This window comes from Rissa tridactyla, chromosome 10 (assembly GCF_028500815.1).
Source record: "Rissa tridactyla isolate bRisTri1 chromosome 10, bRisTri1.patW.cur.20221130, whole genome shotgun sequence".
Lineage (NCBI taxonomy): Eukaryota > Metazoa > Chordata > Aves > Charadriiformes > Laridae > Rissa > Rissa tridactyla.
In genome coordinates this window covers 13926695-13951102 of record NC_071475.1, presented here as the reverse complement: position 1 = coordinate 13951102, position 24408 = coordinate 13926695, and the positions used below count along the sequence as shown (strand labels likewise).

Genomic DNA, 24408 nt, shown 5'->3' with positions numbered 1-24408 from the left:
CAAAATATCACCCATACCTGAAAGCTTCGGTACTAAAATTTATGACTTGTGAAAACTATCATTGTGAATTTATCCCTTGAAAATAGTATGCTGCTTCAAATATTTTGAAGCTTTAATTCTCCAAGGAAAGGAAAAATCAATGGTGAGATCCCACTTGCCAGATACTTTCCTAGGTGGCCTTTTTCTCAAGAAATAAGACATTTTACCCTGCATACTATTTCTAATTTTACCTAAATACTCATAAACCAAGGCATCTATTCCTCATTCACATTTTCCCTCTAAATCCAGGAGTTTCCTGTACTCCATGAACAGCATTAGAAATGGCTATTAAAGCAGGCATTGCTCGCAGTTTTTCTGGCATGCTGCAGGAACGGAGCCCGTGTTGTTACTTACAAGCAAACTGAAGCTTTGCTTCTCTGCTGACAATTGTTCCAAAGGGGTTTGTTGCTACACACTGGTATGTTCCAGTATCTTGGGTTTTATTGGGATTATTGATCAACAGGTTGCCTTCCACCACGCTGTAGCGGTAATCCATACCAATGTCAATACTGGTTCCATTTAACTTCCACCTATAGCACAAAATGCCGAAGTTAAATTCTGCTAATATTAATGAATACTCCTGGGTATTTGAAAATACAACATGTAGTAAATAAAGAACGATTTAAAACATCTTTGACTCCTTATGAAAAAAAAAAGAAAGCATGAAAATGCAAATTTCCTCCACAGTATTGAAATATTCCAGTATTAACTGAAAGAGCAATATCCTTGACATATATTTCAGTCTCTGTTATGATTAATGCTTCTGTAGTTACTAGTGCTGCTGCTCTTTGGAATTAATCATTTTGCAAAGGGAAGTCCCAGAAACAGGATCTTTAAACCACTGAAGTCCACCGAGGTTTCTTTTCCTCTCCCAACTTGCTGGCTGTCTGTTTTTAAATTTAAGAAAATTCACTCAACACAGATGTTGTCACAAACTGGGGCACTGAGAAATTCCAGCATCAGGTTGCCCCAGTTAGAGCAACCCTCATCCCCCACCATCCCTTGATGGATAATGGGAGGCAGCCACAGGCCCATGGCTGCTCTCTTTACCAGAACGTAGAGAAACAATTTGAATATGTTTGCACCACTGAACCAACAGAGCTTATTGCATTAAACAGTCGGTCATGTCAGAAGACAGCACAGTGGCTGAAGTCTGATGACTCTAATTGGTTTCAGAGTGGCGTTTACTTTGGTGAACAAAATGAGAAATGCACTAAAGGAAAAAAACCAGCAGCCTAAATGGTTTACAGCAGCACCATCACTGTGGTAGTGCAGCAGCTTTTTTTTTCTAAGGCTTCCAAAGCAGTTACTAAAGCTGCAAACAATTAAGAGCTTTGCCCACATTTATGGAAAAGGATTGTTAATCTGGGAGCTGAGATTATTTACAATCTCTTTGTAACCTTTTTGAACTGTTGTCCAAATTTTGCAATTGCGTTGCAATACGTGGTGCTTTCCTGATGCCTGGGTTTTTGTTATCAGCATCGTGGCAGACTCCAGGGGCATCACTGAGTTACTCTGCACGATCCATGCAGCCTCTTGGGGGATACTGCTGTAGTGCAGAGATGGTGCTAAAGAATAGTTAAACATTCAACAAACCCAATGGTTGGTCTGGGATTTCCTTTTACTTCGCAGCTCAGCTTCACTTTCTTTTCCTCTGAATCCAAGGGGAAGATCACGCTGTTGGGCTCCTGAAGGAAAACCGGCCCATGCAGTGTGTTGTCGTCTGCATTAAACAGAGGAAAAATGTGACAGATACTTGATGGAACCTCCACATACCTGGTGTTAAAATATAAAATAATATCATAGCAGCAAGACGCCAAGTATCATTCACCCTAGAAAAGATGTGAATAGCCCTCATATCCCCCAACACTGGGAAATCAGCTGGATTCATTAGGGACAGAACAATAGCTCTTTACTCCAGGGAGAAAATTCTGTCGTCTCCACAGCAGGATTTCAGAGAGACTTTGCCAGGAAGATTATAATGGAGGAACCTCTCCCCTGTGTCTCCTCCCTCAGGCACCACCACAAAAGAGAATGCACTAAGCATACAGTCATATCGGTTGTATTTATCTTTATTTTTAATTATATGTTAACCATATCTGACTGAGACTCATCTATTATTCAAAACACATTTCACATAAGCTCTAGCTTTAAATTATACCTGTGTGCAACTTACTGCTGCTGGCAGAAAAAGATAATAATAACCATAAAGCATAGAGGGCTTGGTTACTTATATCCTGACTTGTTTCTGAGGCCCAGGGTTACTTCACTCCTTAAACAGTCTCCTTCACTGTAAGAAAGAATATTACAATCTGGCCCATAAAGATTATAGCTCTGAGTACTATATTAATGGGTTTGAAAACAAGAGAATTAAAATACATTTTAATTTATCCAGTTTTCTAACTGTAAAATACAGAAGCTTCAGCTCCCACAGGCAAGGAGCTTGATCGTGCTGGGACAGGCACAAGCCAGACCATCCCAGTTAATCCAGCTGTACTGACTCAGGTATGTGTCGCATCGGCTGTGTCATCTGCCTCACGCCCCACCAAAGGACTCAAGTCACACTATGCTGTCATTTGCTGTTATTTCAATTATGGCGTGTCAATTTATGTCGTATCACATCACATTAAAGGTCAGATTCTTGGTCCGCCTCCCATCACAAGAAAATACACCTTACATTAAAAAAGCAGATAGCTCCCCTACTTGAGTCAGGAAACAGACACACAAACAAATCTAAGGGTCCAAACATGTCCCCATGTGTCCAGGACATCGCCTGGCTGCAGGATTGGGGCCCAGACCATTATGTTGTAGCATCCCGGGGCTAGACACTGGTCTCCAAAGTATATAAATAAATTGGCCCACATGACGCACTGGGGTGTTTGACGGGGAGCTACACTTGTAAGAAACATCACAATCTGCTTATGTAATTAGTAAGCGAAGCACAATTTAGAAAACGCGTCAGACAACAGGTAGAGAACTACAAAGGTAGAAACAGTCAAGCAGGTGAAAAGACTAAATAACTTAATTTGCCTAAGCTAAAATAGAAGCTCATGAAAGATCAAATGAAAACGCTCTCCAAATATTACAACATCTGGTGCTGACACTGTTTAACATTCAGCTTTTTTACAGCAAAAAAATGCTTGCCCTTCCTGTTAGCCAGCAAGAAGAAAAGCCCTGATGCGACTAGTACTTGGCTTGCAAGAGAACAGCGCTGCTTAAGGCAGGGAGAAGCTCTGAAAGCTGCTGCCAGCATCTCAGGGGAACAGAAGAGGAGGAAAAACCTTGCAATGCTGGGTAGATAAAATTATTTTGAGTGCCTTTCTTCTTTCTCTTATTGCTGTCTGTGTACAACCAAGATAAGCAAGTCCAAACTAATCTTCAGCCTGTAGAGTCCTTTTGCTACAGTCTAAGGTGTGATTGAAATTGCTGCAGCTCAGACCCTAACGCAGGGTGCGACAATAGTTGAGCCACGGTACTTTACAGAAGAGGAGCATTTGGTTCAAAGAACACTAAATATTCACTAATAAATAAAACAAACTGCCATCTAGATTTTTACAGACAAAAAACTAAAAGTATCTGTACCATATATATAGTCCATTTTTGACTAACTGACAATTTTACTGGGTAGAAACAGATCTCAGATGTTTAGTGACAGCACAGGCAAACACATTTGCTCTATTGCAGCGTCTGGCTTTGTGGAAGCAAAGTTTCGCTACCCAGATAACTTTGAAACGTTGATTTGACACTTTTATTTTTTAAAAAATAAAAGCAGTAACTCCATTTCTATTGCAATAACGTTCGGGGACTTGCAATTGTGAAGCGACAATAACTCATTTTTAGTTTACTCCTGATGGACACTACCAGCAGCTTGATCCACAGAAGCCCACTGATGCCAAAAGGAGACTCTTCCCCGAGCTTAGCAGGCTTTTCCGTTGCCTTTCTTATCAGATTGCATTTATTAGGCTCTCTTTTGGTCATTTAATCAAACAGAACAACAAAGCAGCGCACATATGTAAGCTCATTTATTTTTGCTCACTTTGCTCTTTATGATTTTCAGCAGCTACCGTGTAACCTGTGCTACTCCTTACATGTTTGTTATCGTCCTGGGAAAATACAGTAAGTAACCTTCGCGGACAAGCTCACTGTTGAGACACTCTCCCGGTGACAGATTTTATTTTTCTGAGTTACGTTTCTTTTGCTTGAGCCTGAAATGAGTTAACCCAGAATGAACACTGAGCTGCCCTCAGCTTAAGACAAGTTGCAAACAAGATTGGTTACCAAACAGCATTTTTTCCCCTCCTGTCAGATGAAACAAATGTACTACTGCTCTGGGTCTGCCTCCTTTGAGACAAGTGTATTTCTTTCTGTAAGATGTGGGACATAGGAAGTTTCAGTATTTCATGATAAAAGAAACATTTTTAAACACAGCATGAGGAGTATGCCCATATGCTGTTGGACAGAATGTGACAGATAATTTAGAAGAACATTCTGCTATCCTAGCGTCTGCTGAGATATATATATTTTTTTCCTAGTGAATCACAAAATCTATTGAAAAATGCCACATTAATTTAAATACATTCCAAATGAAGATCATATTTTCTGCTTCCCTCCAGTACCCCAAACTTGAGAGCCTAGGCATCCAGTAGGATGCTAAATGCTCCTCGTCTTTCTGGGCTTTTGAGGAACTGAAACATGAAGAATGTCAACTGAGGGTAATTCACATTAACAGGTGAAACAATTCCTATTCTCTCCAAACATTAAGCCCAGTGACGGATATCGTTACCTAAACAGAACTGCTTTAATTTTCATTGAACCTTATGGCCAATTTGACAGAAGGTTTAATTGAATATTCCACACTGTAAGGAAAGATAATAACTAAACTGAAGAGAGAATTCTTGGAGTATATCCAGTATAAATGATAAAAATCCTTTCCTTGTTTGCTGCCGAGGGAATTGGTTTCTGCTGTGTATGCTGGTGTGTTTTCATACAGTGCTACAAGTCAGTATTTCTTCAAGACAGAACTGCACCTTGGGAAGAGCAACTCTTCAGGAAACTGGGAAGTGAAATGGGTAGGACAGCTCAAGGGCATTGCTCATTAACACAACAGCCTGCTCGTCGAGGTTACTCAGCAGTGTTACATCCTGCTGAGCAGGAAAAGACTGAATTGGCTGTCTCGCTCTTTATTTTTTTGCCTATCACTTCTATTAACATCAACTGCACACATAAATGGTGCTAATGGCTTTGAAATTGTAAGAAAGAAAATTTTATACTAGATAGTCCTACTACAAATTGTGTAGACTTCTCAATGAACAAGATCTGCTAAAGGCGCTTCCCATTCAAAAGAAAGAAAACATGTATTTAAAAAAAAGGAGATTTAAAAGTCTCATATGAAGTGTTGTATCTAAGGGAAGGGCCTCATTGCTCTGCCTCTTTGCAGACCATCACCAGCCTGCTTCCACCTCTGGGCTGCTCATGGCTCCTGTTTACCACTGCACCACGGCTGACCCATGTGTTTAAGAAAGAAAAACAGTCAGGACTAATAAAGAGAACAAAGCAAGAAGAATCAGATATCTTCATCAGGAGCAAAGCTGAAATGAATGATACGGCTCTTTCCCTCCTCAGCATCACCACCCCACCACCACGTAAGATGTACTTTCTGCAGATCCACTGTAATGCTCTGAGCCATGGGGGCAAAACACCCTCCCAGAGATCTTGTCTGAGACATCTCCCGCAGGCTGGGCTCCCGGGCTGAGACGCTGGATGGGCAAGAGAGCCACCACCTCTGTCCCTTCCCCTTGCAGCACCAGGCTGCAGGACTGGGCTTGTTTTGGAGCTACAGACCTGCAACACCCAGACGCTTCCCCCCACTACCACCTCTCTTTTCTGACATACTTTTCTTTCCCAGATTGCTGCTGTTACCAAGTACAATTGCAGTTAAAGTGGAAATCCATGCTTGACAGGTGACATCTGACACGCAACCATCTGACACCCGAGTTCAAAAGCAGTGTCAGATGTTCCTCAGAGCCAGCAACGCAGCCATAAAGATGCAGAGGCTCCGAAGACAGCAAGAAATAAATCTTCACTCTCGTAAATGCAGCTCTAGAATTTGAAATGAAGACTGTAACGGTCTGATGACTCTATTTATGAGTGACCCACATATCTGGAGCAGTTTGAATTAAAGGCAGGGTTAAAGACCTCCACCCCTGGTGAGTGTGCTCTGAGCTTTGAGGGAAGCCTGAGGAGGTCAGGAGGCAGCCCAGGTCCTGCCACGGCCGGCACGCAGAAGCCAACATGCAAATGTCACCCATGGGTCACGCTCCCGCTCAGGGACTTCAACTGTGAAGCCTCTCGTTCAGCCTGTCTGTGCCACAGCGGTACCGTAATGCCAGTTATTTAAATGCCACATAATTAATTATAGCAAATGTCATCAAATTAGCATTTTTCAAATAAAACGTTGCTACCTGATCCATACATGCAAAAGCAAGCACATTTTCCCTTTGCTTCATCTACTGGGTCTAGACAGACGGGAGGAGGCAATTCCCAATGCAGCGTAATGAGTGACTTGTCCTACGACAAAAACTTTTATTTAACAGAACGTAATTTGTGTTCTCTTAGGAAGTCAACAGCATGATTATGATCACAGATGTTCTCTTAAGCATACAACAAAAGCACATTTCTCCATTACTGCAAAAAATCACAAGTTTCTTCACCAAGCTGCCTTCCCCCTGAGTCATCACAGCTGACATCGGGAAAATAAACAGATAAACTTGCACTGCTCTGTTGAGGATGATATCAGCCCACAATAGAGCTATGAATAATTATAAGACAACAACAGCAGTAATAACAGTAATAATAATAAATAGTACAATAGAAGAACATCAAGGGCATGTCCAAGCCCTCTGTCAAAAGATCAGTTACAACAGATACTACAGAACCGACCTCCTGTTCATTAATGATCAGGTTATTTGTTGATCTCCAGTGCCGAAATAGTAGAACAACCAAAGGGATATTTTTGAAAGATACTTTTAAATACATAAATAGTAGTCAGGTTTGTTCTGGTATCTTATAAGTTAAGCTCTAGCCCTGAGGAAATCATTCAGCAGAGTTATATATCCAACCCTACAAACACAGGATTATGACAGGAAATTAAAATATTGTCCCTACTTAGCACAATGCATCTATTGTTACCATTGGGCAGTAATAAAAAAAACCACGCATTTTTCCTCTTGAAGTAACAAAGACATACATTCTGGTTTTGAGATGAATAATATCACATTTTCACCAGGGTTCTCAAAAGCTGCTGCATACCGCATCTATTCTGAGTGTGTTCAACCATATGCTGTCACTAGGAATAAGCACACTAAACACGCATTATCTAAAAACCTAATGTAAACTGTTTGTTCCTCTGGATTTTAACTAGGAGCTGTAGACAGCTTAAATTACCTGTGTTGTACTTGTGCGCGTGCAACTCTCAGGGATTGGCACTGTGACCAGAAATCCACCCACCAGAATGCCACCAGAGCCTTGCTGAACCTTGCTTCCATCATGGTCTGCTCCGTCCATGGCACTGCTCTTAACCACTGAACCAGCAGCTTTGAGATGTCTTGCCTCACTCCATTATCCTCATCCATCACCAGACATGCAGGTGGCCTGTCACAGCCGCAGAGGGGTAGCAGCCACACCCCATGCCTGAGGAATTGTGGCCTCAGGTTCTCATAATCCCGCGCCAGCGGCAATGGTGGCTTCCAGAGTGGTTTGTAACCTCCCAGGAAAGCACAGGCAAAGTCCAACCACAAGGACTGTCCCCAGGGTCTACACATCCTGACTGCACCTGTAACTTGAAGACAGAAATTGAGACCATGTTGACTTTTTTCCCATCCCTGTTGAAAACAAGTCCTTGATACAACGAACAAAGACAGGCAAAAATGATGGTTCAGGCTCAAAATGGTATCTCTCTGATAAGAGACCTGAATCTGTGGAATTTTTTCAGAAAGCTGCTGCCAGCATCCTGTACTATTAGAAACCTTTATATTTACACCTGGTCGGTTTGACATGACCTTCACCTCTGACCTAGCCCCAGTACAGCACGTCACCGTGCACGCCTTCAACTATTCTTCAGCCTCCTCCTGCAGATCCGTCCACACTGGGTGTTCTCATACAGAGCTATTTGTGGATAAGGTATTATAAATGATTCAAAGGTTTGTACTAGTTAACTATTGATTTATTAGTAAAATTTAAGGTGTTGATATAATTGCTGTCTTCCAAGAACACATATCATTATTGTAGGATTTTCAGTTGTCTTGAGTATGACAGGGACTATAATGTAGATATAAAAAAAAAAAGCTGAAGTAGTAGGTCTGTGTGCATATTTTAAAGCCACATATTTCTTTTCCACAATACCTCCCCTGAACTTCAATTGATTTTAATCTTTCATGTAATAAGGAAGGTGTGTAAAAGCCAGGCTAACAAATGCTATCCTCCCCACCCCACCAGCAGACAGGAAAAACTCATGAAATACTCATATTGAAAAAGCCTCTTGCCTTTAAAATCCTGGAACCTTAGAAAAGAGAAGTCCCTGGGGCAATAACCTATAATCTCTCTATCATCTATGGCTTGAAAAACAAAGACAATTCTGGCAATGTGTACAGGCTCTCAACTGATTGAGGAGCCGAACACTGCAGAAACCCTCAAGGTGAAAGGAACTCTCTCTGGCACATCACTTCAAGGTGAAGCCTGATTTTTCGTTTTCAGGTTTAAGTACATTAGGCATTGTCAGAAGTAAAGCCGATTCCCGCCAATTTTTTATCCAGCTATTTACAGAGAGGTTTAGGCAATGGATTCCCTTCCCAAATATTTGTGAATAAGCAGATCGAATTACCAGCGCCTGGTGAGCAGTGCTCTTGGGTAGCAGCGATCGAGGGATAATCAGTCTGGCACACTTCGAGCAAAGGACCCAGAACCTAATTTGCGCTATGTCACTGGCCAGAAAATGCACGTGCAGTGGTTCAGTTTGTCAACAGGGCACTGTAAATCTGCTTGTTCTGGGTCACGGGCACACATTTTGCAATTATGGCAAGAAAACACAAGGCTGTATACAAGAGAATACATCAGGGATGACTTTGACATTTAGCTGCACAGTATTAAGAGAAGCAGTGCTGAGAGCTGTCGGAACAAGCCCTTGCTAATGCTCTGAGCAGGCTGTGCTGCTGAGTAATGATGGGAATAGCAGGAACGCTTTCTCAAGAGAAGACCAGCCTTCAGCTAGCATGCACGACTTACTGCCAACACATGCAGAAAACTTTTAAAACATGAACAAAGCAGAGGGTAACCAGCTATTTGTTAACTCCATACACAATACGCACAATTCTCCTTGTCTGTTTGGCTTTGGCAATAGTTGAACATTTCCATATCCCTCGGACAATGCCATCATAGGACACAGGTGACATGATGCTTCAGCATCGCCACCTGTTGGAGTTGTATCTTCTCCCCAGCGCCAGTCATCTGAAGGTGCTAGTCAGACATAGCCAAGGTGTCCAGCTTTTATTTAATTGGCAACTGCTTAACAGAAAGGAGCACACGAAAGCAGAGACCGTGCTAACACAGCCATGGGTCAGCCCATCACTGAACAAGGAAGAACAAGGTACCTGTCTCTCTTGGACGACTTCTAAAATGCTCTCTCTGTCTCCGTTTCCTCTGCATTTGCCTGTGATTCTGCAGAACTATTTTATTTTTATCTTAAATAGTCTAGATTTCATTAGAAGCACTCAGTTTAAATGTCTTCAAAAAAGAATTCTGACCTAGCAAGACTGTTTTTAAGAAAACTTGAAGAATAAAGGTAGTGTCCATCTAAATCAAGGCAACAGAGTTGTTTATTCAATTCCTTTCAATCTTTTAAAAGCATACAAACTTCAGAAAAAAGCAGCTGCTCTTCAGAAAGATCTTTTAATACATGAGGGCTATTTGATTAAAAAAAAAAAGGCTGAATTAAACTGTAAACACATTCCTGCAAAAAAAGCTTGAGATTTGCAATTTTTCTAACTGAATTTCAATGTAAAGAAAGAAAAAGAAAGAATAAGAAAAGAGCACACAGGAGATGAGTACGGTTTCTCCCAAGATATACACCCATCCATGGCTACGAAGGACAATACTTGTTTGTACTTGTTTGTTTTCAAGCCCTGGGAAGGCTGCAGGGACCGCCACACCTGTACTTTGGTGGTGGTGGAGCCTTTCACACCCCTGTCCAAACTCTTCTGCTTGGGATACCTGTAGCTCCCTACAGCATGTATGTATTACAAACCCAACATGATGCTTCACACATGTCCCCATGTGCAAATACTTCATATTCAGTAACGTGGGAATAAGGTGAGTGTGGGTTTTGTGTCCTTTCTATCACAGACTACTGGCACGGGCATCTTCTAAGCATCTGCCTTGTTACAAATACGCATTTTTGTTACTATTTCTAGCAAGTTCGGCGCTGGCCTTACGAAAACCAGACAGTATTTCAATGTAAGAAATCACTGTGTAACTGAAATAATGGTGAGGGAGGGAAACCTCATGCTTATAAGGTTATAGCTTTGGTGCAAAATTGTCAGCACCAGCTTGCGTCAGTCTCTGTCTGCCCTGAATACAAGCCTGATGGCATCCTGGATATCCGGGGTTTAAAGAGAACCAACTTATTTAGGAAAAGAGAATAACCTCTCTTAAGGTTATACAAAGAGGTAAATCAAAGCCCTTCTTGCAGTCCTTGCATGCTGCATGCCCTCTTGAGACGCGCCAGGCATCACACTGCACAGTGTCAGGAATCTGAGCAGGCTCCTGGCCACAGACGGGAAAACCTCCCTAGCTCTTCCCACGGCTACTAAAGCAAGAAAGTGTTTAATCCTGTAAACAGGATCCAATGCTGTAATCTCCAGCTGGTTACGTTATATAAATGGATTTAAGGCATTTGAAGTCTGCTGTTGGGACACCGAGCTGGAACCTCAGCTGGTTTATATTTCCATAACCTCACTGAAGTCAGTGTAAATGCACCAATTCAGGGCCATTTGAGGAGCTGTCCTTCACAATTTTTTTTAATTTTGCAATTCCCTGCACGGAGAAGACAAAGGGGAACAGGGGAGCTGCCAGGATGCACCAGCCACCAGCACAGTGTCCTGCTCTGCACAACCACCCCCAGGCACAGGGACCCGCAGCACTCACAGAGACTCCCCAGCTCTTCTTCTGAAAGTCACCATTTATCCCCATTTATTCTGCTAGGACATCCCTGCAGAGGGACCAGACCCTCCACGCACACACAGATATGCAAACGCAAAACCCCACACAAATCTGGCATTAAAATTAACACCGCTGAATGCTAAATTGATGGGTGGCTTAAATAAAGTTCAATCAGTAAAACATCAGAAGAGCAAGCGCGAGTACAGTTTGTACAATCTGCCCATGGACAGCATGTATTCCTTTAATTTTTAAAAAATGTTATAAACTTTAAGTAATGCAGCAGGGAAAAGATATCAGTAATAGCTGTCAAAAACCTGATTTTTATGACTTCTTACGCTGCAATTTAGCGCCCTCAAAAACTGCTCAGATAAATGACATTTTTGAGTAAAATTTTTTTTCTATCCGGTACAACACTACAGGTTAACCTTGCAAACATTCCTCGCTCCCGTTTCAGCAGCAGCATGGTGGGGTTGCCCCAGAGACAGAGTTCACCTCCAGTGGTCCATTTGAACCACCACCACCCAGTGCAGCTTTGGGAAGAGAAGCTCCTTTTTTAAGGTGTTTCTTACAATAGGAGAAAACTGCTCCCAGAACCAGTCCTTCCTGCAATATAAGCACATCAAAGAACAGCAATTACCAAACAACACAGCCTGTCCCAAGGGTAAAACTTCAGGTTTCTTTGCTTATAGAGACTTCTGGTTCTTCACGCAGAGAAAGCTGATACTTCAAACACAAACGTTATGCGTTATGGTGAACAAGCACTTCAGATTGGACTTTGACCTGGTGTACTGTGGAGTACTGTGTCCAGTTCTGGGCTCCCCAGTTCCAGAAGGACAGGAAACTACCAGAGAGAGTCCAGTGGAGGCTACACAGATGATCAAGGGACTGGAGCATCTCTCTACCGGGGAAAGGCTGAGACCTGGGGCTGTTCAGCCTGGAGAAGGGAAGACTGAGAGGGGATCTCATCAATGCTCATCAATATCTAAAGAGCGGGTGTCAAGCGGATGGGGCCTCAGTGGTGCCCAGTGACAGGACAAGGGGCAATGGGAACAAACTGGAACACGGTAAATTCCATTCGAACACAAGGAAAAACTTCTTTACTGTGAGGTGGCCAGATGATCTCCAGAGGTCCCTTCCAATCCCTACAATTCTGTGATTCTGGCACAAACAGCATTTTCTATAAACGATTTGCCAACCAGTGTCACCATGACAGACAGTAAAATGGCCTGCCAAACCCGCCAGGGTGGTACCTGGGGGAGCAGGGAGAAGGGGTGCGAGGGGCCGGCAGCGGCAGCATCGCCATCACCCATGCATGGGGGTTTACAGGAGTCCGTTCTCTCTGCATGCCTGCTCTGAGACCTGCCTGCGTCCTGTCACTCAGAGGCACTGAGGATAAACACAAAATAATTGCATCTCCAGAGATGAAATATAGCGAGCTGCCCCCCTGAGGAGGCTCTTGTTTTTCTGTTAGAAAAAGGACATGAGGAAAAGCTCTGAAGAAATGCACGGCAATAAAATGATTATAGAGATAAAAACCAGATGCAAAATCAATAAAGAGAGCAAGTCAAAAGTCAAATGGAAGGGAGATGACATGTACTTTTTTAAGAGAAAGTCATCTGACCGAGGTCTATTACTTTAGAATTAAAAAACAATTTATTTTATTGTTCAACATGAAATTATGTTTTACTGTATTGCTGTGAGCCAGTGAAATACCAGCCACTACCTAATGTCCACTTATGCCAAGCCAGCGAGCTGCTGAAGCCTTTATAAAAGTCATTGATTAGAACTCCAAGAGAAACTAACAAATATTATCCTTTGCTATATTTTACTATAAATAGCACAAAATATCAGATAGATGCCAAAATAGGAGTTGATTTGCATTACTCATCTGAATGCTGTGACCACCTGCAGCACTTTGGCAACTGGGAAACAACCAGCTCCAGAATAGTTTTTGTTTTTTTTTTTTTCTTTTTCTTTTGGTAAATTACAAGTCAGAAGTTAAAAGCAAGAAAATTAACGAAAATCATGTAATTTCATTCTAGCAAAGAGAAGGCTTAATGGGTAATTGAAATAATGTGCACTGCTTCAGCAATTTTTTCATTAGAATTAAAAAAAATAATGTCTTTCTGTTTTGAAAATTAAGGATTATACTGGATTGAGAACTGCACTACGAAGAACCTCCAGATTGCTTTTTTTTAGATGCCTCAAAGACAAATAAGAATTTCTAAAAGCAGGCTTTTATCTGGAACGGAGGGCTTTGGTCTTAACACTACCACACTCCATAATGAAAAATATGCAAAGTAATTAAACCGAGAATAACTCTTTATGTATCGCTTTGGTAGCACTCTGCTGTCTCATTAGAACGTTGTTCGTTGAGCAGCAAGAAATCAAAGCCATGGAGGAAGTTTCTGTTGACCTGTTTGCTTCTAAACCCGTCGCACCTGAGAGCGCTTCACAGGAGAACTGCTGCCGCTCTCAGCACTGCGGCTGCCGGGGAACTTTGTAAGAGCCAAAAATAGTTCAAAGACATAAGAACGAATGCCTTTTTTTTTTTAAAACTGATGCCTTTTAAAATATGCAAGAGATGGAAATGATAATACATAATTAGTACATGTGAGAATATGTAACAAAAATAGTGCTACTCTACCTGCTGATGCACGCTAGCGGCAGCATCACCGTGTAATAGTAAATATGGAAGAAAGCTCTCAGCCAGGAGGATAAACGGGACGGTTTCTCTCACATGGGTTTGACACAGCAGTGGTTTTGTAGTACAAGCACATTTGTTACCCTCAGACCTTAAATATACACATCCCTCATTCTTCAGTCATAATCTGTCTTGTATAGTAAGAAGATTTTTGTCAATGCTGGAAATGCAAAGCATCACTCAAACCTGGTCTTGTTCCTTCTGCACCAACACAAAATACATCCTCTCATCCCACAATGTTACACAGGGCAGCTGTTTACAGAACTGGGTACTCCACCACCCAGAGAATTTGCCCATCGCTTGCAAGCCAAGTCCACGGTGCATCCACCACCCGCTGCCAGCCCAGCCAATGGCTCTGGCTCCCCTGAGAGCAGCACCAGGGGCTTCACACACTGTCCCCGTACCAGTCACCTGGACCTGCTGAAGCCCTTGCCCAAGAACTGGTCTCTACTTCTCCACTGCATTTTTTTCCACCTCTATCATCCATCAGAAAAATATAACTGATTTCAGTTGCAGTTGATGTGTTGACTGAAGGTCATATGACTTCAATTAAGCTTTCCAAATCAAAGAACGTACCTAAGCTATGAGATAAAAAAATAAAAAAAAAGAAGAATGTATTTTATACACAACTACAGCCATTTGCAGCCTAGTTACACCACCTTTTGCATGGTATTGTATGAATGAAAATATACTCCTATAATTAGAACAGGAATTAACTGCAACAGTCAAGCTGTTAAAGTCACGTGTTAAATGCTGACTTCACTGACCCCTCCACAGGTTTCTGGTCTTTGCAATTAACATCCTCTAATTAAGGAGATTTTTCCCTATATTTAACCAACTACGAATTAATTACTATATCCTTCAATGAACAGACTTAAAAGCTTGTAAAGCTGGGGCGGGGTGGGGGAGCTTGGTTAGTATTGCTACAATTTTAACTTTTTTGTCCTTTGAAGTTCTATGTAAACTTTTTCTTAACTCTTTATTCTGTACAAATTACCCTTTACTTCTCCCAGGTAAACAATGGTAAGGTATAACTTCTCCCAGGTAAGCCATGCTGGCTTATGGCTGCAGTGGTATTACTTTGCTTACCCCAAGAAAAGAATGAGAAGTATTTTAATATTAAAGAACAAATGTGTACAGTAAGAAGTACGCTGTGACTGTGTGTGTGTGGCAATGCAGGAAATACTTCCCTTAAATATTTCTGGGATGATTTTTCATCCTGCGGGGTTTGTTCAGTGGAAAACCAGCAAGCTCCTTCCTTAAACAAGCCAACGTTTTCCTCCCGAAGGATGCAGCCCAGCCAGGGGAGCAGTTAAGGGCAGGACCCGCACCCCTCGGTGTGCACCCACATCCTCACCCCGCTCCGGTACCAGCCCCTCGTCCGCAAAACTCATTTACTCCCTGCGCTCCCCCGCAGCTCCCGCCTCCTCTCACACAGCTGTTCCGCCAACTTCCAATTCACAAAAGCAAAACCTCTTTAGAACCAAAATAAATACTAATCTTAAATTCAATGTACCCTGACAGCAAATAAGTTTGCTGTGCTTACTTCAGCATGAATAAAAAGCCCACAAGGAGACTCCTACATAAGAGTATATTTACAAGTTCCATTACCCACTGGAGAGATTGATGTAATAAACCTATAATAAAAAGCCTCGTGTTATGGATTTCTCTAATGTTTCTTATCAAACAGCCTGTATTATCTTGGCTTGTGTATTCAATTTAAAATAGGTTTTCAATAAGTGCCTTAGAGCTAGAGGTCATTTTCACTTAGTTTTCCGACACGCAGGGATGTGTACTGTCTTTTTCTGCCCTTAGAAACTAAAAGCTGTTTGTAACTTGGTCAAGTACAGTTTACAAAGTCGGGAGTCGGATAGATTAGAGAGAACAAGAGAGGGAATATATTATCTATTCATAGCTTACAGCTATAGCCAAAGCTACCAGGTGCACCGGCCCTGTTACACTATTTATTTTTATTACAAAGTAGAGGTGTGTAGTTGCTCCTCATGAGATAAAACCAGCAGACAGAAATTGCTTTGCCACCAGTTGTCACCTTATTTGTATTTCATACTGTCTGCCTGCGACACAGCCGAGGTGTTTCCCATGACCCGGAGGCAGGCTACCATGGATCTGCAGTGGTTACTTCACCTTTCAGGTAGAAATACTACAAAATGGCATAACAAACACAGTGTTCGGAGATGCAGGCAACCACTTGTACCTTTTTTTTTTTTCCCCGGCACTGGATTTAGCTAATAACCCGTAGCTGCTAATTAGGATCTAATGCAATTCACCTCAGGACATATTTCAAATCACTGCAACATAATTATGGTAATACTTTCCTCATTTATTAAATCATTTAAATACACTTGTTTTTATTTTCAATTCTTAACCCCTTACTCCACAGTGTTCCCTGCTCACTTTGAAGCAGCTTCATAGACCCACATACACCAATTCTTACTTCATCTCCCTTCCACTGACACAATGTCTGCTAAAGCCTCTTGAATTAACCATTCAGTCCCAGTACAATCCACCCACTGTAACCACAGGGCATTTTTTCTCTGATTTCAGTAAACACTGGACATGCAGCCCAGCTGCCTACTGATGCCAGAGAGAAGGAAGCCGTATGGATTTTTAGGCTTTGCGTGTCAACTATTTGGAATGAATTTTTTTTTCTTGTACTCAAGTGTTCCTTTCATTAACCATCCAATAGTAGTAATAAAACTCCGCAACTACAAGCCCTGTTTCTTACACAAAAAGAATAAAACTGTGGTTTTGGTAACATGTGGTGGTAGGACAAGGGATAATGCCTTCAAACTGAAAGACGCAAGATTTAGATGAGGAATAAATTCTTTGCTGTGAGGGTGGTGATCCCCTGGCCCAGGTTGCCCAGAGAAGCTGTGGCTGCCCCATCCCTGGAGGGGTTCAAGGCCAGGTTGGACGGGGCTTGGAGCAACATGGTCTGGTGGGAGGTGTCCCTGCCCAGGGCAGGGGGGTTGGAAATGGATGATATTTAAGGACCCTTCCAACCCAAACGATTCTGTGATTCTATGTTGCTTATTCAATGGCAGTGATTTCCTGCAGATAGTTAACATTTTGCAGAACAAGCTGCTCAAAGTGTTGGAAATCAAATAAAAGCAGAGAGATGCATTTATGCAAACGTGCAATAAAGTGATTGGGTATTAAACTGAAATCAAGACCCTTAATTTTATGAGAACAGCAGATACCTCTGCCATCAACCTCATTGTGACAAGGGTGAAGGCTACTCAGGTGAACAGCAAGCTCGCAATTAGAAAACAGGTAGCTTATTGTACATCAATTGATGCACTAGACGGATGGACAGACATCTTCCCAAGGGACAGAAGATTGTTTCCAGTCACTACAGGAACACATGCAAAACTCTGTTAAAAACCCTAGGGACACTTTGAAAATTTTAAAAAAAACCAACAAACCAACCAACCAAGAAACAAAACACAAACACACTTCCATATATAGGTAAAGTTCAGGCAAAGTTTTCTCATCTTGTATGAAAGACAAAATCTGTGCACTCACCTGCAGTGTAACAACTTTAGCCTCTTGTCTAGCTAGTAGATGTCTACAGGAAGCTGCTAAAATCATATGCTTCAGTACCTAACAAAGTGTCACTGTTTTCACCGATGCTAAACAGCTCCCTGTTGTATTGGAAAGTGTGGAATTTAGGGCATCTTAACACTTTGCAAATCAGGTCCTCCCTCTCCTGTTTTTTTTTCTCATCTTCTGCATTTCTGAATAGAGATATGAGAAGTCAAGACAGTCAAAACGATAAACAGATGTCTAGAAAAAGTAGTCCAAGTGAGGACACCATGACTTTGACAATTAAAGTCAGTGGAGAACAGTCAATCCTCCTAATGCTCACAAAGTCCACCAATAATCCACAAAGAATATTCTACACAGCCTTCCGACATCTACAGACCCCAAGCAAGATGCTTAAAAAGCCTAAATTCACACTGCATTTGGTCAGCTTAAATAGAACCTTATTTTTTTTATAACACAGGTTAGTTTTCTTTGTTTGCCTTTTTCCATGTTATCTAATAGCCCCTAAAAGAAAGAGGACGCTCAGGACAAAGTTTTGATGCAACATCTTTAACAAATTATGGTAAAAGAAAATTCGAATCCTTGATAATTTAAGTGTTATTTTTTACTACTAATGTGAATCCAACCCTAACAAATTAAAACAGGAAGAATTAATTGGATATGCAAATAAGATTATTCAGTATATAAATCTAATTACATACCAATTTGCTTTAACAGCATGAAAAAAAAAAGTTCTTTGTAAATTGATTGTTTTGAAAACCACCTGTAGCACAACAAAGTGGAAAGGCTGTATCTTAAAAGGTACTCATTGTCAGCACTAAAACAAGGGATTTTGAAGATCTCCCCAAGAGCACCTTTTCAATGGGCCGCCTGCTTAGTCCTCCAATTTATGATATTCCATTATTAGTTTTCAAACGCGAACCAAAACACTGCCTCTGTTCTCCCCCTGCCAGCAACAGATAAAACAGGCTGATCTTGGGAACATTAGGTGATTCCAGTCACAAACCCTCACTCTTCTGTGCTGCTTTATATTCCTGCCTGACCGCAGAAATCCAGCAGCGCTGACTCTGCAGGCTGGGCTGGCATCAGAGCCCAGGCAGCCCCTGCCAGCAGCGGTCGCTGAGGAGCTGCCGCCTGCACCATGCACATACCAATCCCTTTCAGGTTTCTCTGTCACCTTTAGAAAACAAGAAAGGGGCAAAGGAATAATTAGCAGAACATCACACTGCAGTGAGGAAGATTTCTCCGAGGGAAAAAAAAAATTTAAAAAAGCCTGTTAATTTTGAGCCTTTTGTGTCTAAGAAGCAAATTACACAGATAGTCAATTTACTTCTTTGAATAACTACTTGTCAGGAAGAGTAAAAATTATAAATGAGATCACTGGAATTGATTAAGATACAGAATATCTGACACTGTAATTAGTACCCAGTGTGCCATCTCTGATAAAGGATCCCAATCACCCATTTCCGTTGACATTTAACTCTGGTTCCTTGATTCACAAATTGGGCATCTAAAATAATCCACAGTAAACAGTATTTAAAATGTGCTCCAAAGAATGAGAAAGGGAATATAATGTTTACACTGGTACAGACAGCAAGTATTAAGATCACCTTATCAAGAGCAAGGTGTGATTATTATGGACAACTAAATTTGACCCATATGAAATCTGAACTGGATGCATACTACAAAATACTGAGACATTAAAAAAAATTAACCTGTGGCCATGAATGGTCAAGGGAGCAGGAGTTTTCATACAAAAACTAATTGGAAATGAATGTGAACTCACAAATACACTCATTTAAAATAATAAAACTACCTGTGACCTTGGGAAATATAGGAGGCACTGCCTGGTTCGCTACCGCTAAGGAAGGTTGCTGCTTCTGAGACTGAAAATTCAAACGAACACTAAACACCCCTGGTCATCTCCTAGAGTGAAATCCCTGCTGGTGATGCCCCGCAGACCTGTATCCACTCCCCCAAGAGCGCTGGAGCTCAGGAGCAAGGAGCCAACTAGAAGAGCAAGCGTGCACGTAGGGACAGAGCATCTTGCAACTTCCACTGTTTTCCAGGGCGTCCTTATTTCATTGTGTCCAACTTAACTCAGATGAGGTATGTGGTTATCTGTGGGGAAGGCAGTTAGTGTCATTTGTACCTGTAGGTTTATGAAAGCAGCAGCTGTATCCAAATCCACTGCAATCCTTTTCCAGGCTGTGTCTGCTCCATCTCCATAGCTTGTGTGTCAGGGATCAGTACTGGAAATGGAATATTTGCTGTATGCACATGCTTGCAGCCTTACTTCAAGTGAAAACTAACGTGATCTGTAATACGGCTGATCCTCCAGTGAAGGATGTACACCATAGAGGATTACGTTTTTAATGCTGTATCATAGCTTCTTTAGGGAAATCAGACAGCTTTCTAATTAACCAGCCCCCACACACACACCCCTACGCTCCTGCTTTGAATGCATGTGCTGAGCCATAAACACCTAATTCTGAATCATATTATCAAGCAGGTTGTGGTTCTGCTTATCCTCCTATGTATTCTACTTGTTTTCCAATCCAATACAAAAAAATAATGGTTTACTGACATCTTTTTTATTGCTCGCATGCTGAAAGAAAAGATTCAAAAATCCTGTATTTTTTTCTTTCATCCCTCTGCATTTTAAAGGGTTTTACAGTGCTTAAAAAATTTACTTTTTAAAAAATTGACTTTTATAGAAATTTGCAAGGCCTTGTCTCTTTCTACAATTCTCTGCTGCAGGGGAAAGCTGATGTCGTTCTTAATGGACATGCTGAGATTTACAAATTAGCACAGTCTGCCAAGCAGCCTGACACCTTACACCCTTTGGCACATTCCCTCAAGCAAATTGGTCATCTGCCCCTAGTACTGTCCTCTCGTTGGGTTTTGTTCTTCATCTAACTGGTTTTTTGGGAAGTGCAATGAATTGAGAATTAATAACTCTCTGGTATAAGTCCAAAGAAAGAAACATTTGTATGTAAATATTTTCATGACCATAAGACAGTTGCAAAATAAGCACAAATAAACTCTTCTTCTCGCGAGGAACTGACAATCCCAAACTAAACTGGGCTCCCACCCACAAGAACGCTCTCGGGGTGCTTGGTTACAACACACTTCGTGTTTTTGGATTCAAGGGATTGCCCTTGAACTGCTGCAGATGAGTATTGAAAATAAATGCAGAAATTTGGTGAACACAGAGGGTTTGTTTCTTTTTTTCCTCACTTAAAGTCTCTCTACAGAGTCTATTTGCAGCATTTATTGTATATTTTAGATTGTATTAATAATGAAGGATAGCTCAAGTTAAGCATTATACAGCTACAGAGATGCCGGTAATACATTCATATGGTTTAGCTAATACATTTTTCATTTAAGTACAGACTAGATGCTAATACATTTGTATAGTGAAACTAATACATTTTTTATTACTTTAAATGCTATGTGGGCAGCTGCATAGTAACTAATGAATTTACATGAGATCTTCTAATGTCTTCAGAAACAACTTAAATAGTTTTTAAACTGCTACATTCTCCTGTTGACAATAAACAATGATTGCAAGGGACAAGACATAACTCCTGCAGAGTATGTCAGCAGGGCTTCTTCTGTGTCCTTGAATACGACTAAACAAAGTGCTGGAAAATGCTTTGTTGTTTTCTCTAAATTTTTCCACTTTTCCACTGCCTGCACCGGCTCTGCCAGCACCAGCCAAGAGCTCCCAGGTGTGTGTGGTGGCAGCTTGGTGCACTGGAAGGGGTTTTTCTAGCTGTGAATGTGCCTGGTGTCTGCACTCAGAGCCTCGCTGCAGGCACCCGAGCATCTCCAGGTCCTCCTGCACCTGCAGGACACACTGAGAACCAGGAATGGCACAACCCACACTGCCAGTAACAATGCCACAAGCACATAACAGCACTACAGCCACAGCAAATGGTGTCAAACAACCCCTGCCCCTCCCTTTGTGCCACACCAGTAGGCCACACAAACTGGAGTCCAAAATATGGAGCAAGCCCCCCAGCACCCTGATACCCAGAGCCCCTGCTCTCTGCCACACATCCAGATGCCAAAATTCAATTCCCTTCACACAAAAAAGCTTCTGAAGAACACAAAGAGAATTAACCAAATAAACCCACAATAAATATTAATGCAAAACTTCAGCTTTTTTGCCTCAGCTTTCCTACAGGAAATGATTTTTGCCAGAATCTCTGTCCTTCTAATTATTAAGCACACGAAGGTCTTGGCTCTTGTAATTGCACGGATTTCGATTGGCACATTTTATCAGGTGACACACATTAAAAATGCTCTTTTTTTTTTTTTAAGTTATGTTATGACATCTCTCAAATTACATAAAATCCTTGTTAACTGCTATATTTCCATGTGTCTTCTAAATACTTTCAGGAGAAAGCAGTAGAATGCCAGAGAATGCCTACACTTAAAAATAAGAAAGGTGGTTAAGTTTTACCAGTAACTGATTGGATGTCACATTAAGGAAAGTTAAATTAAAAACGTGTTAAAAGCCCCTGCCATCGTTTTAAACACAACACCTTGCAAGGACTGTGAACGTTGATGCTGACTCCAATGTGTAAGACCTAACAGGGTAACAACCTTTCACAAATCAATCCTGCAAAACACTGACAGCCACATTTAGCTTGTATCGCCGAGAAAAACCAATGCAACAAGCACATTTTATACACAGCAAGCATGTTTCAAAAACAGCACAACCACACCTGCACAGAAACACTGACAGGTGTCAGAACAAACTGAAATCGTGACTTCAAATAAAATTTTAAAAGTTTAGTTCAACACCACTCAAAAAAAATAATGAGAAAGACAGCAATTGAACTGGTACTGCCTGTAATGATGCCGCTTTGAACATCCTTATTCCAGTACCTGAAGGCTAAGGTGATTTCTCTTCCCCAAATCCCATGTCAGATTCCACTCTTACACGCTTTTATTCATCTTGATTAGGCAGTTCCTGACTTTTTCAGACTGTCCAAGCAGTGCTGCAACATCAGGACTTTGTCGCACAGACACATACCATAGTCCCCTGACACATGCAACAGATGGTTGCAGCTGCAGGATTATATGAATTTGGTCCTAAACCCTCGTGGCCCTGCCCATAGTCTCTCCATCTCCTGCCTGTGGGCTGTACCCATTTCTGAATCTGCCCAGGTTGGTCTAAACACTAAATACAACGGTGCACTGAAGACCAGGTTGTCCTGCTTTCACTCTCTCTGGGTTTGATCCAACTCCTGAGGACATTCATAGAGGGGAAAAAAAAGTACATTTTGTTTGTTTTTAAACCAAGATCTCATTGATTTTCAGTGTCATTTCTACTCCAGAATGGAATTCACTATTTTTGAGTGAGAAGAAATACAACATTGTGACCCAGCAATTCAGCATCGAGACTACCCAATACAGACAATTCCCTGTGTCGACTCTTGCCAGCAAAGCATTTTGATCCTATTTAGGAGCTCTAAAGCCTTAATCAGTGTAACATCCACGTGCCCCCTTTCCTGCACCCTGTAGTTTTTTAATTAATGTGAGTAATACCTGCCAAATGTTGCTACTTCATGATGAGGAATTGTATTCTTTGCCTCACACACATTTTCTGTCCTGTATATTCATTTGCATGCTTGTACATCTGAAAAAAGGAGACATTAGCCACGTGCTTTAAACATGGTCTGCATTATGAAGTAGCAGCTGAAAGTGAGCACAGAATGCCTTTTTTAGGGCTTTACAGGCATGGATATAATTTTAAATAGTTCTACACATTCTTACCTAGTTTGTACTACAAATGTACGGTAGTATTAGCTGCACCTTTTAACTCCACTTTCCTTTTAAGTAACTTCGGTGGGGTTTGCAGCGTTCCTATTCACGTGCTTCATCAGTGCTGATGCACAGCTCGGTGCCTTTCAGTCCCCGTCCCCAGGCCCCATGATGTAACCCAGGCTCCCTCTTACTGCTTCTCTCCTGTTGCCATTTCACAAGGGTAAAGCTCCAGTAATCCATCATTCCCACGCCACTCCTGCAGCCACAGTTGCAGAAAAGAACATGTTTGTAAACAAAGATCCATCACGGTTGTTTGCACACATCTATATTTTCTTGCCCTTTGGCCTTTTTTCGCTCACTGCTGTTTTGATATACAACTGTGTTCGAGAAACCATCACCTAGTGCTGCACTGCAATTAGCACCAAAAGGGGTGGTAATTAATTACAAGATTATTTAGTGATTCATAAACCATAGAAAAGATTTATCTAGCTGTGAAATACAGAAATCATGCAAAGGAACAGTAAGACAGAGACAACCACAAGTGGGACGGCAGAACATGGAAATCCTGTGTCATTAAAACCCAATGAGCCAGCTCCTCAGCTGATTTGAAGTGGCATTTTTTGACAGAAGTCAATATGATGACTTGCACTATGAGAGAACTGGGGTTATTTGTCAGTTCTGACAAACCTTTTCTTTCTCAAGCGGTACAAGGGACGCAGGACCCCATGGGGAGCGATGGGGAGGGCTCTGCTGGGCCTCAGGGAGCGATGCTCGACCGTCCACAAGGTTGCTTTCCAGGGGAAGCATCTTTCCACAGCAAATCTGCACAAACTCAAGCTGTTCACCTAACCCACACACATCAGTGCCGATTCCAAATGCTTGCTGACACACAACTCTGCATAAAGATACTGCACTGACCAAACATCAGTGAAACATCTGTTGCACGCATTGGTGCTGATCCTACGGAGCAAACTCAACATTTACCTGTATGGCTGGAGCTCTGACAAATTATAAACTCACGTAACAAAGCCGCTTCCTAGTTCTGGGAGCTCCTGAGGCAGGCACATTAAATGAGCAATAAAATGCAACTTAATGGGGTCGATGTT

General features: G+C 41.7%; 1 protein-coding gene across 2 annotated transcripts in view; it reads right to left on the bottom strand.

Moving 5' to 3' along the window:
• The window catches only part of LOC128915584 (contactin-4), a 345257-nt gene that overhangs the window by 130803 nt on the left and 190046 nt on the right, over positions 1-24408 (bottom strand). For both annotated transcript variants that reach the window (XM_054216146.1, XM_054216147.1), the window contains exons 4-5: positions 1636-1762; positions 394-569 (exon numbers count right to left, since the gene is read on the bottom strand). In XM_054216146.1, the coding sequence (XP_054072121.1) occupies positions 394-569; positions 1636-1762 (303 nt within the window). The remainder of the gene's footprint in view (positions 1-393; positions 570-1635; positions 1763-24408) is intronic.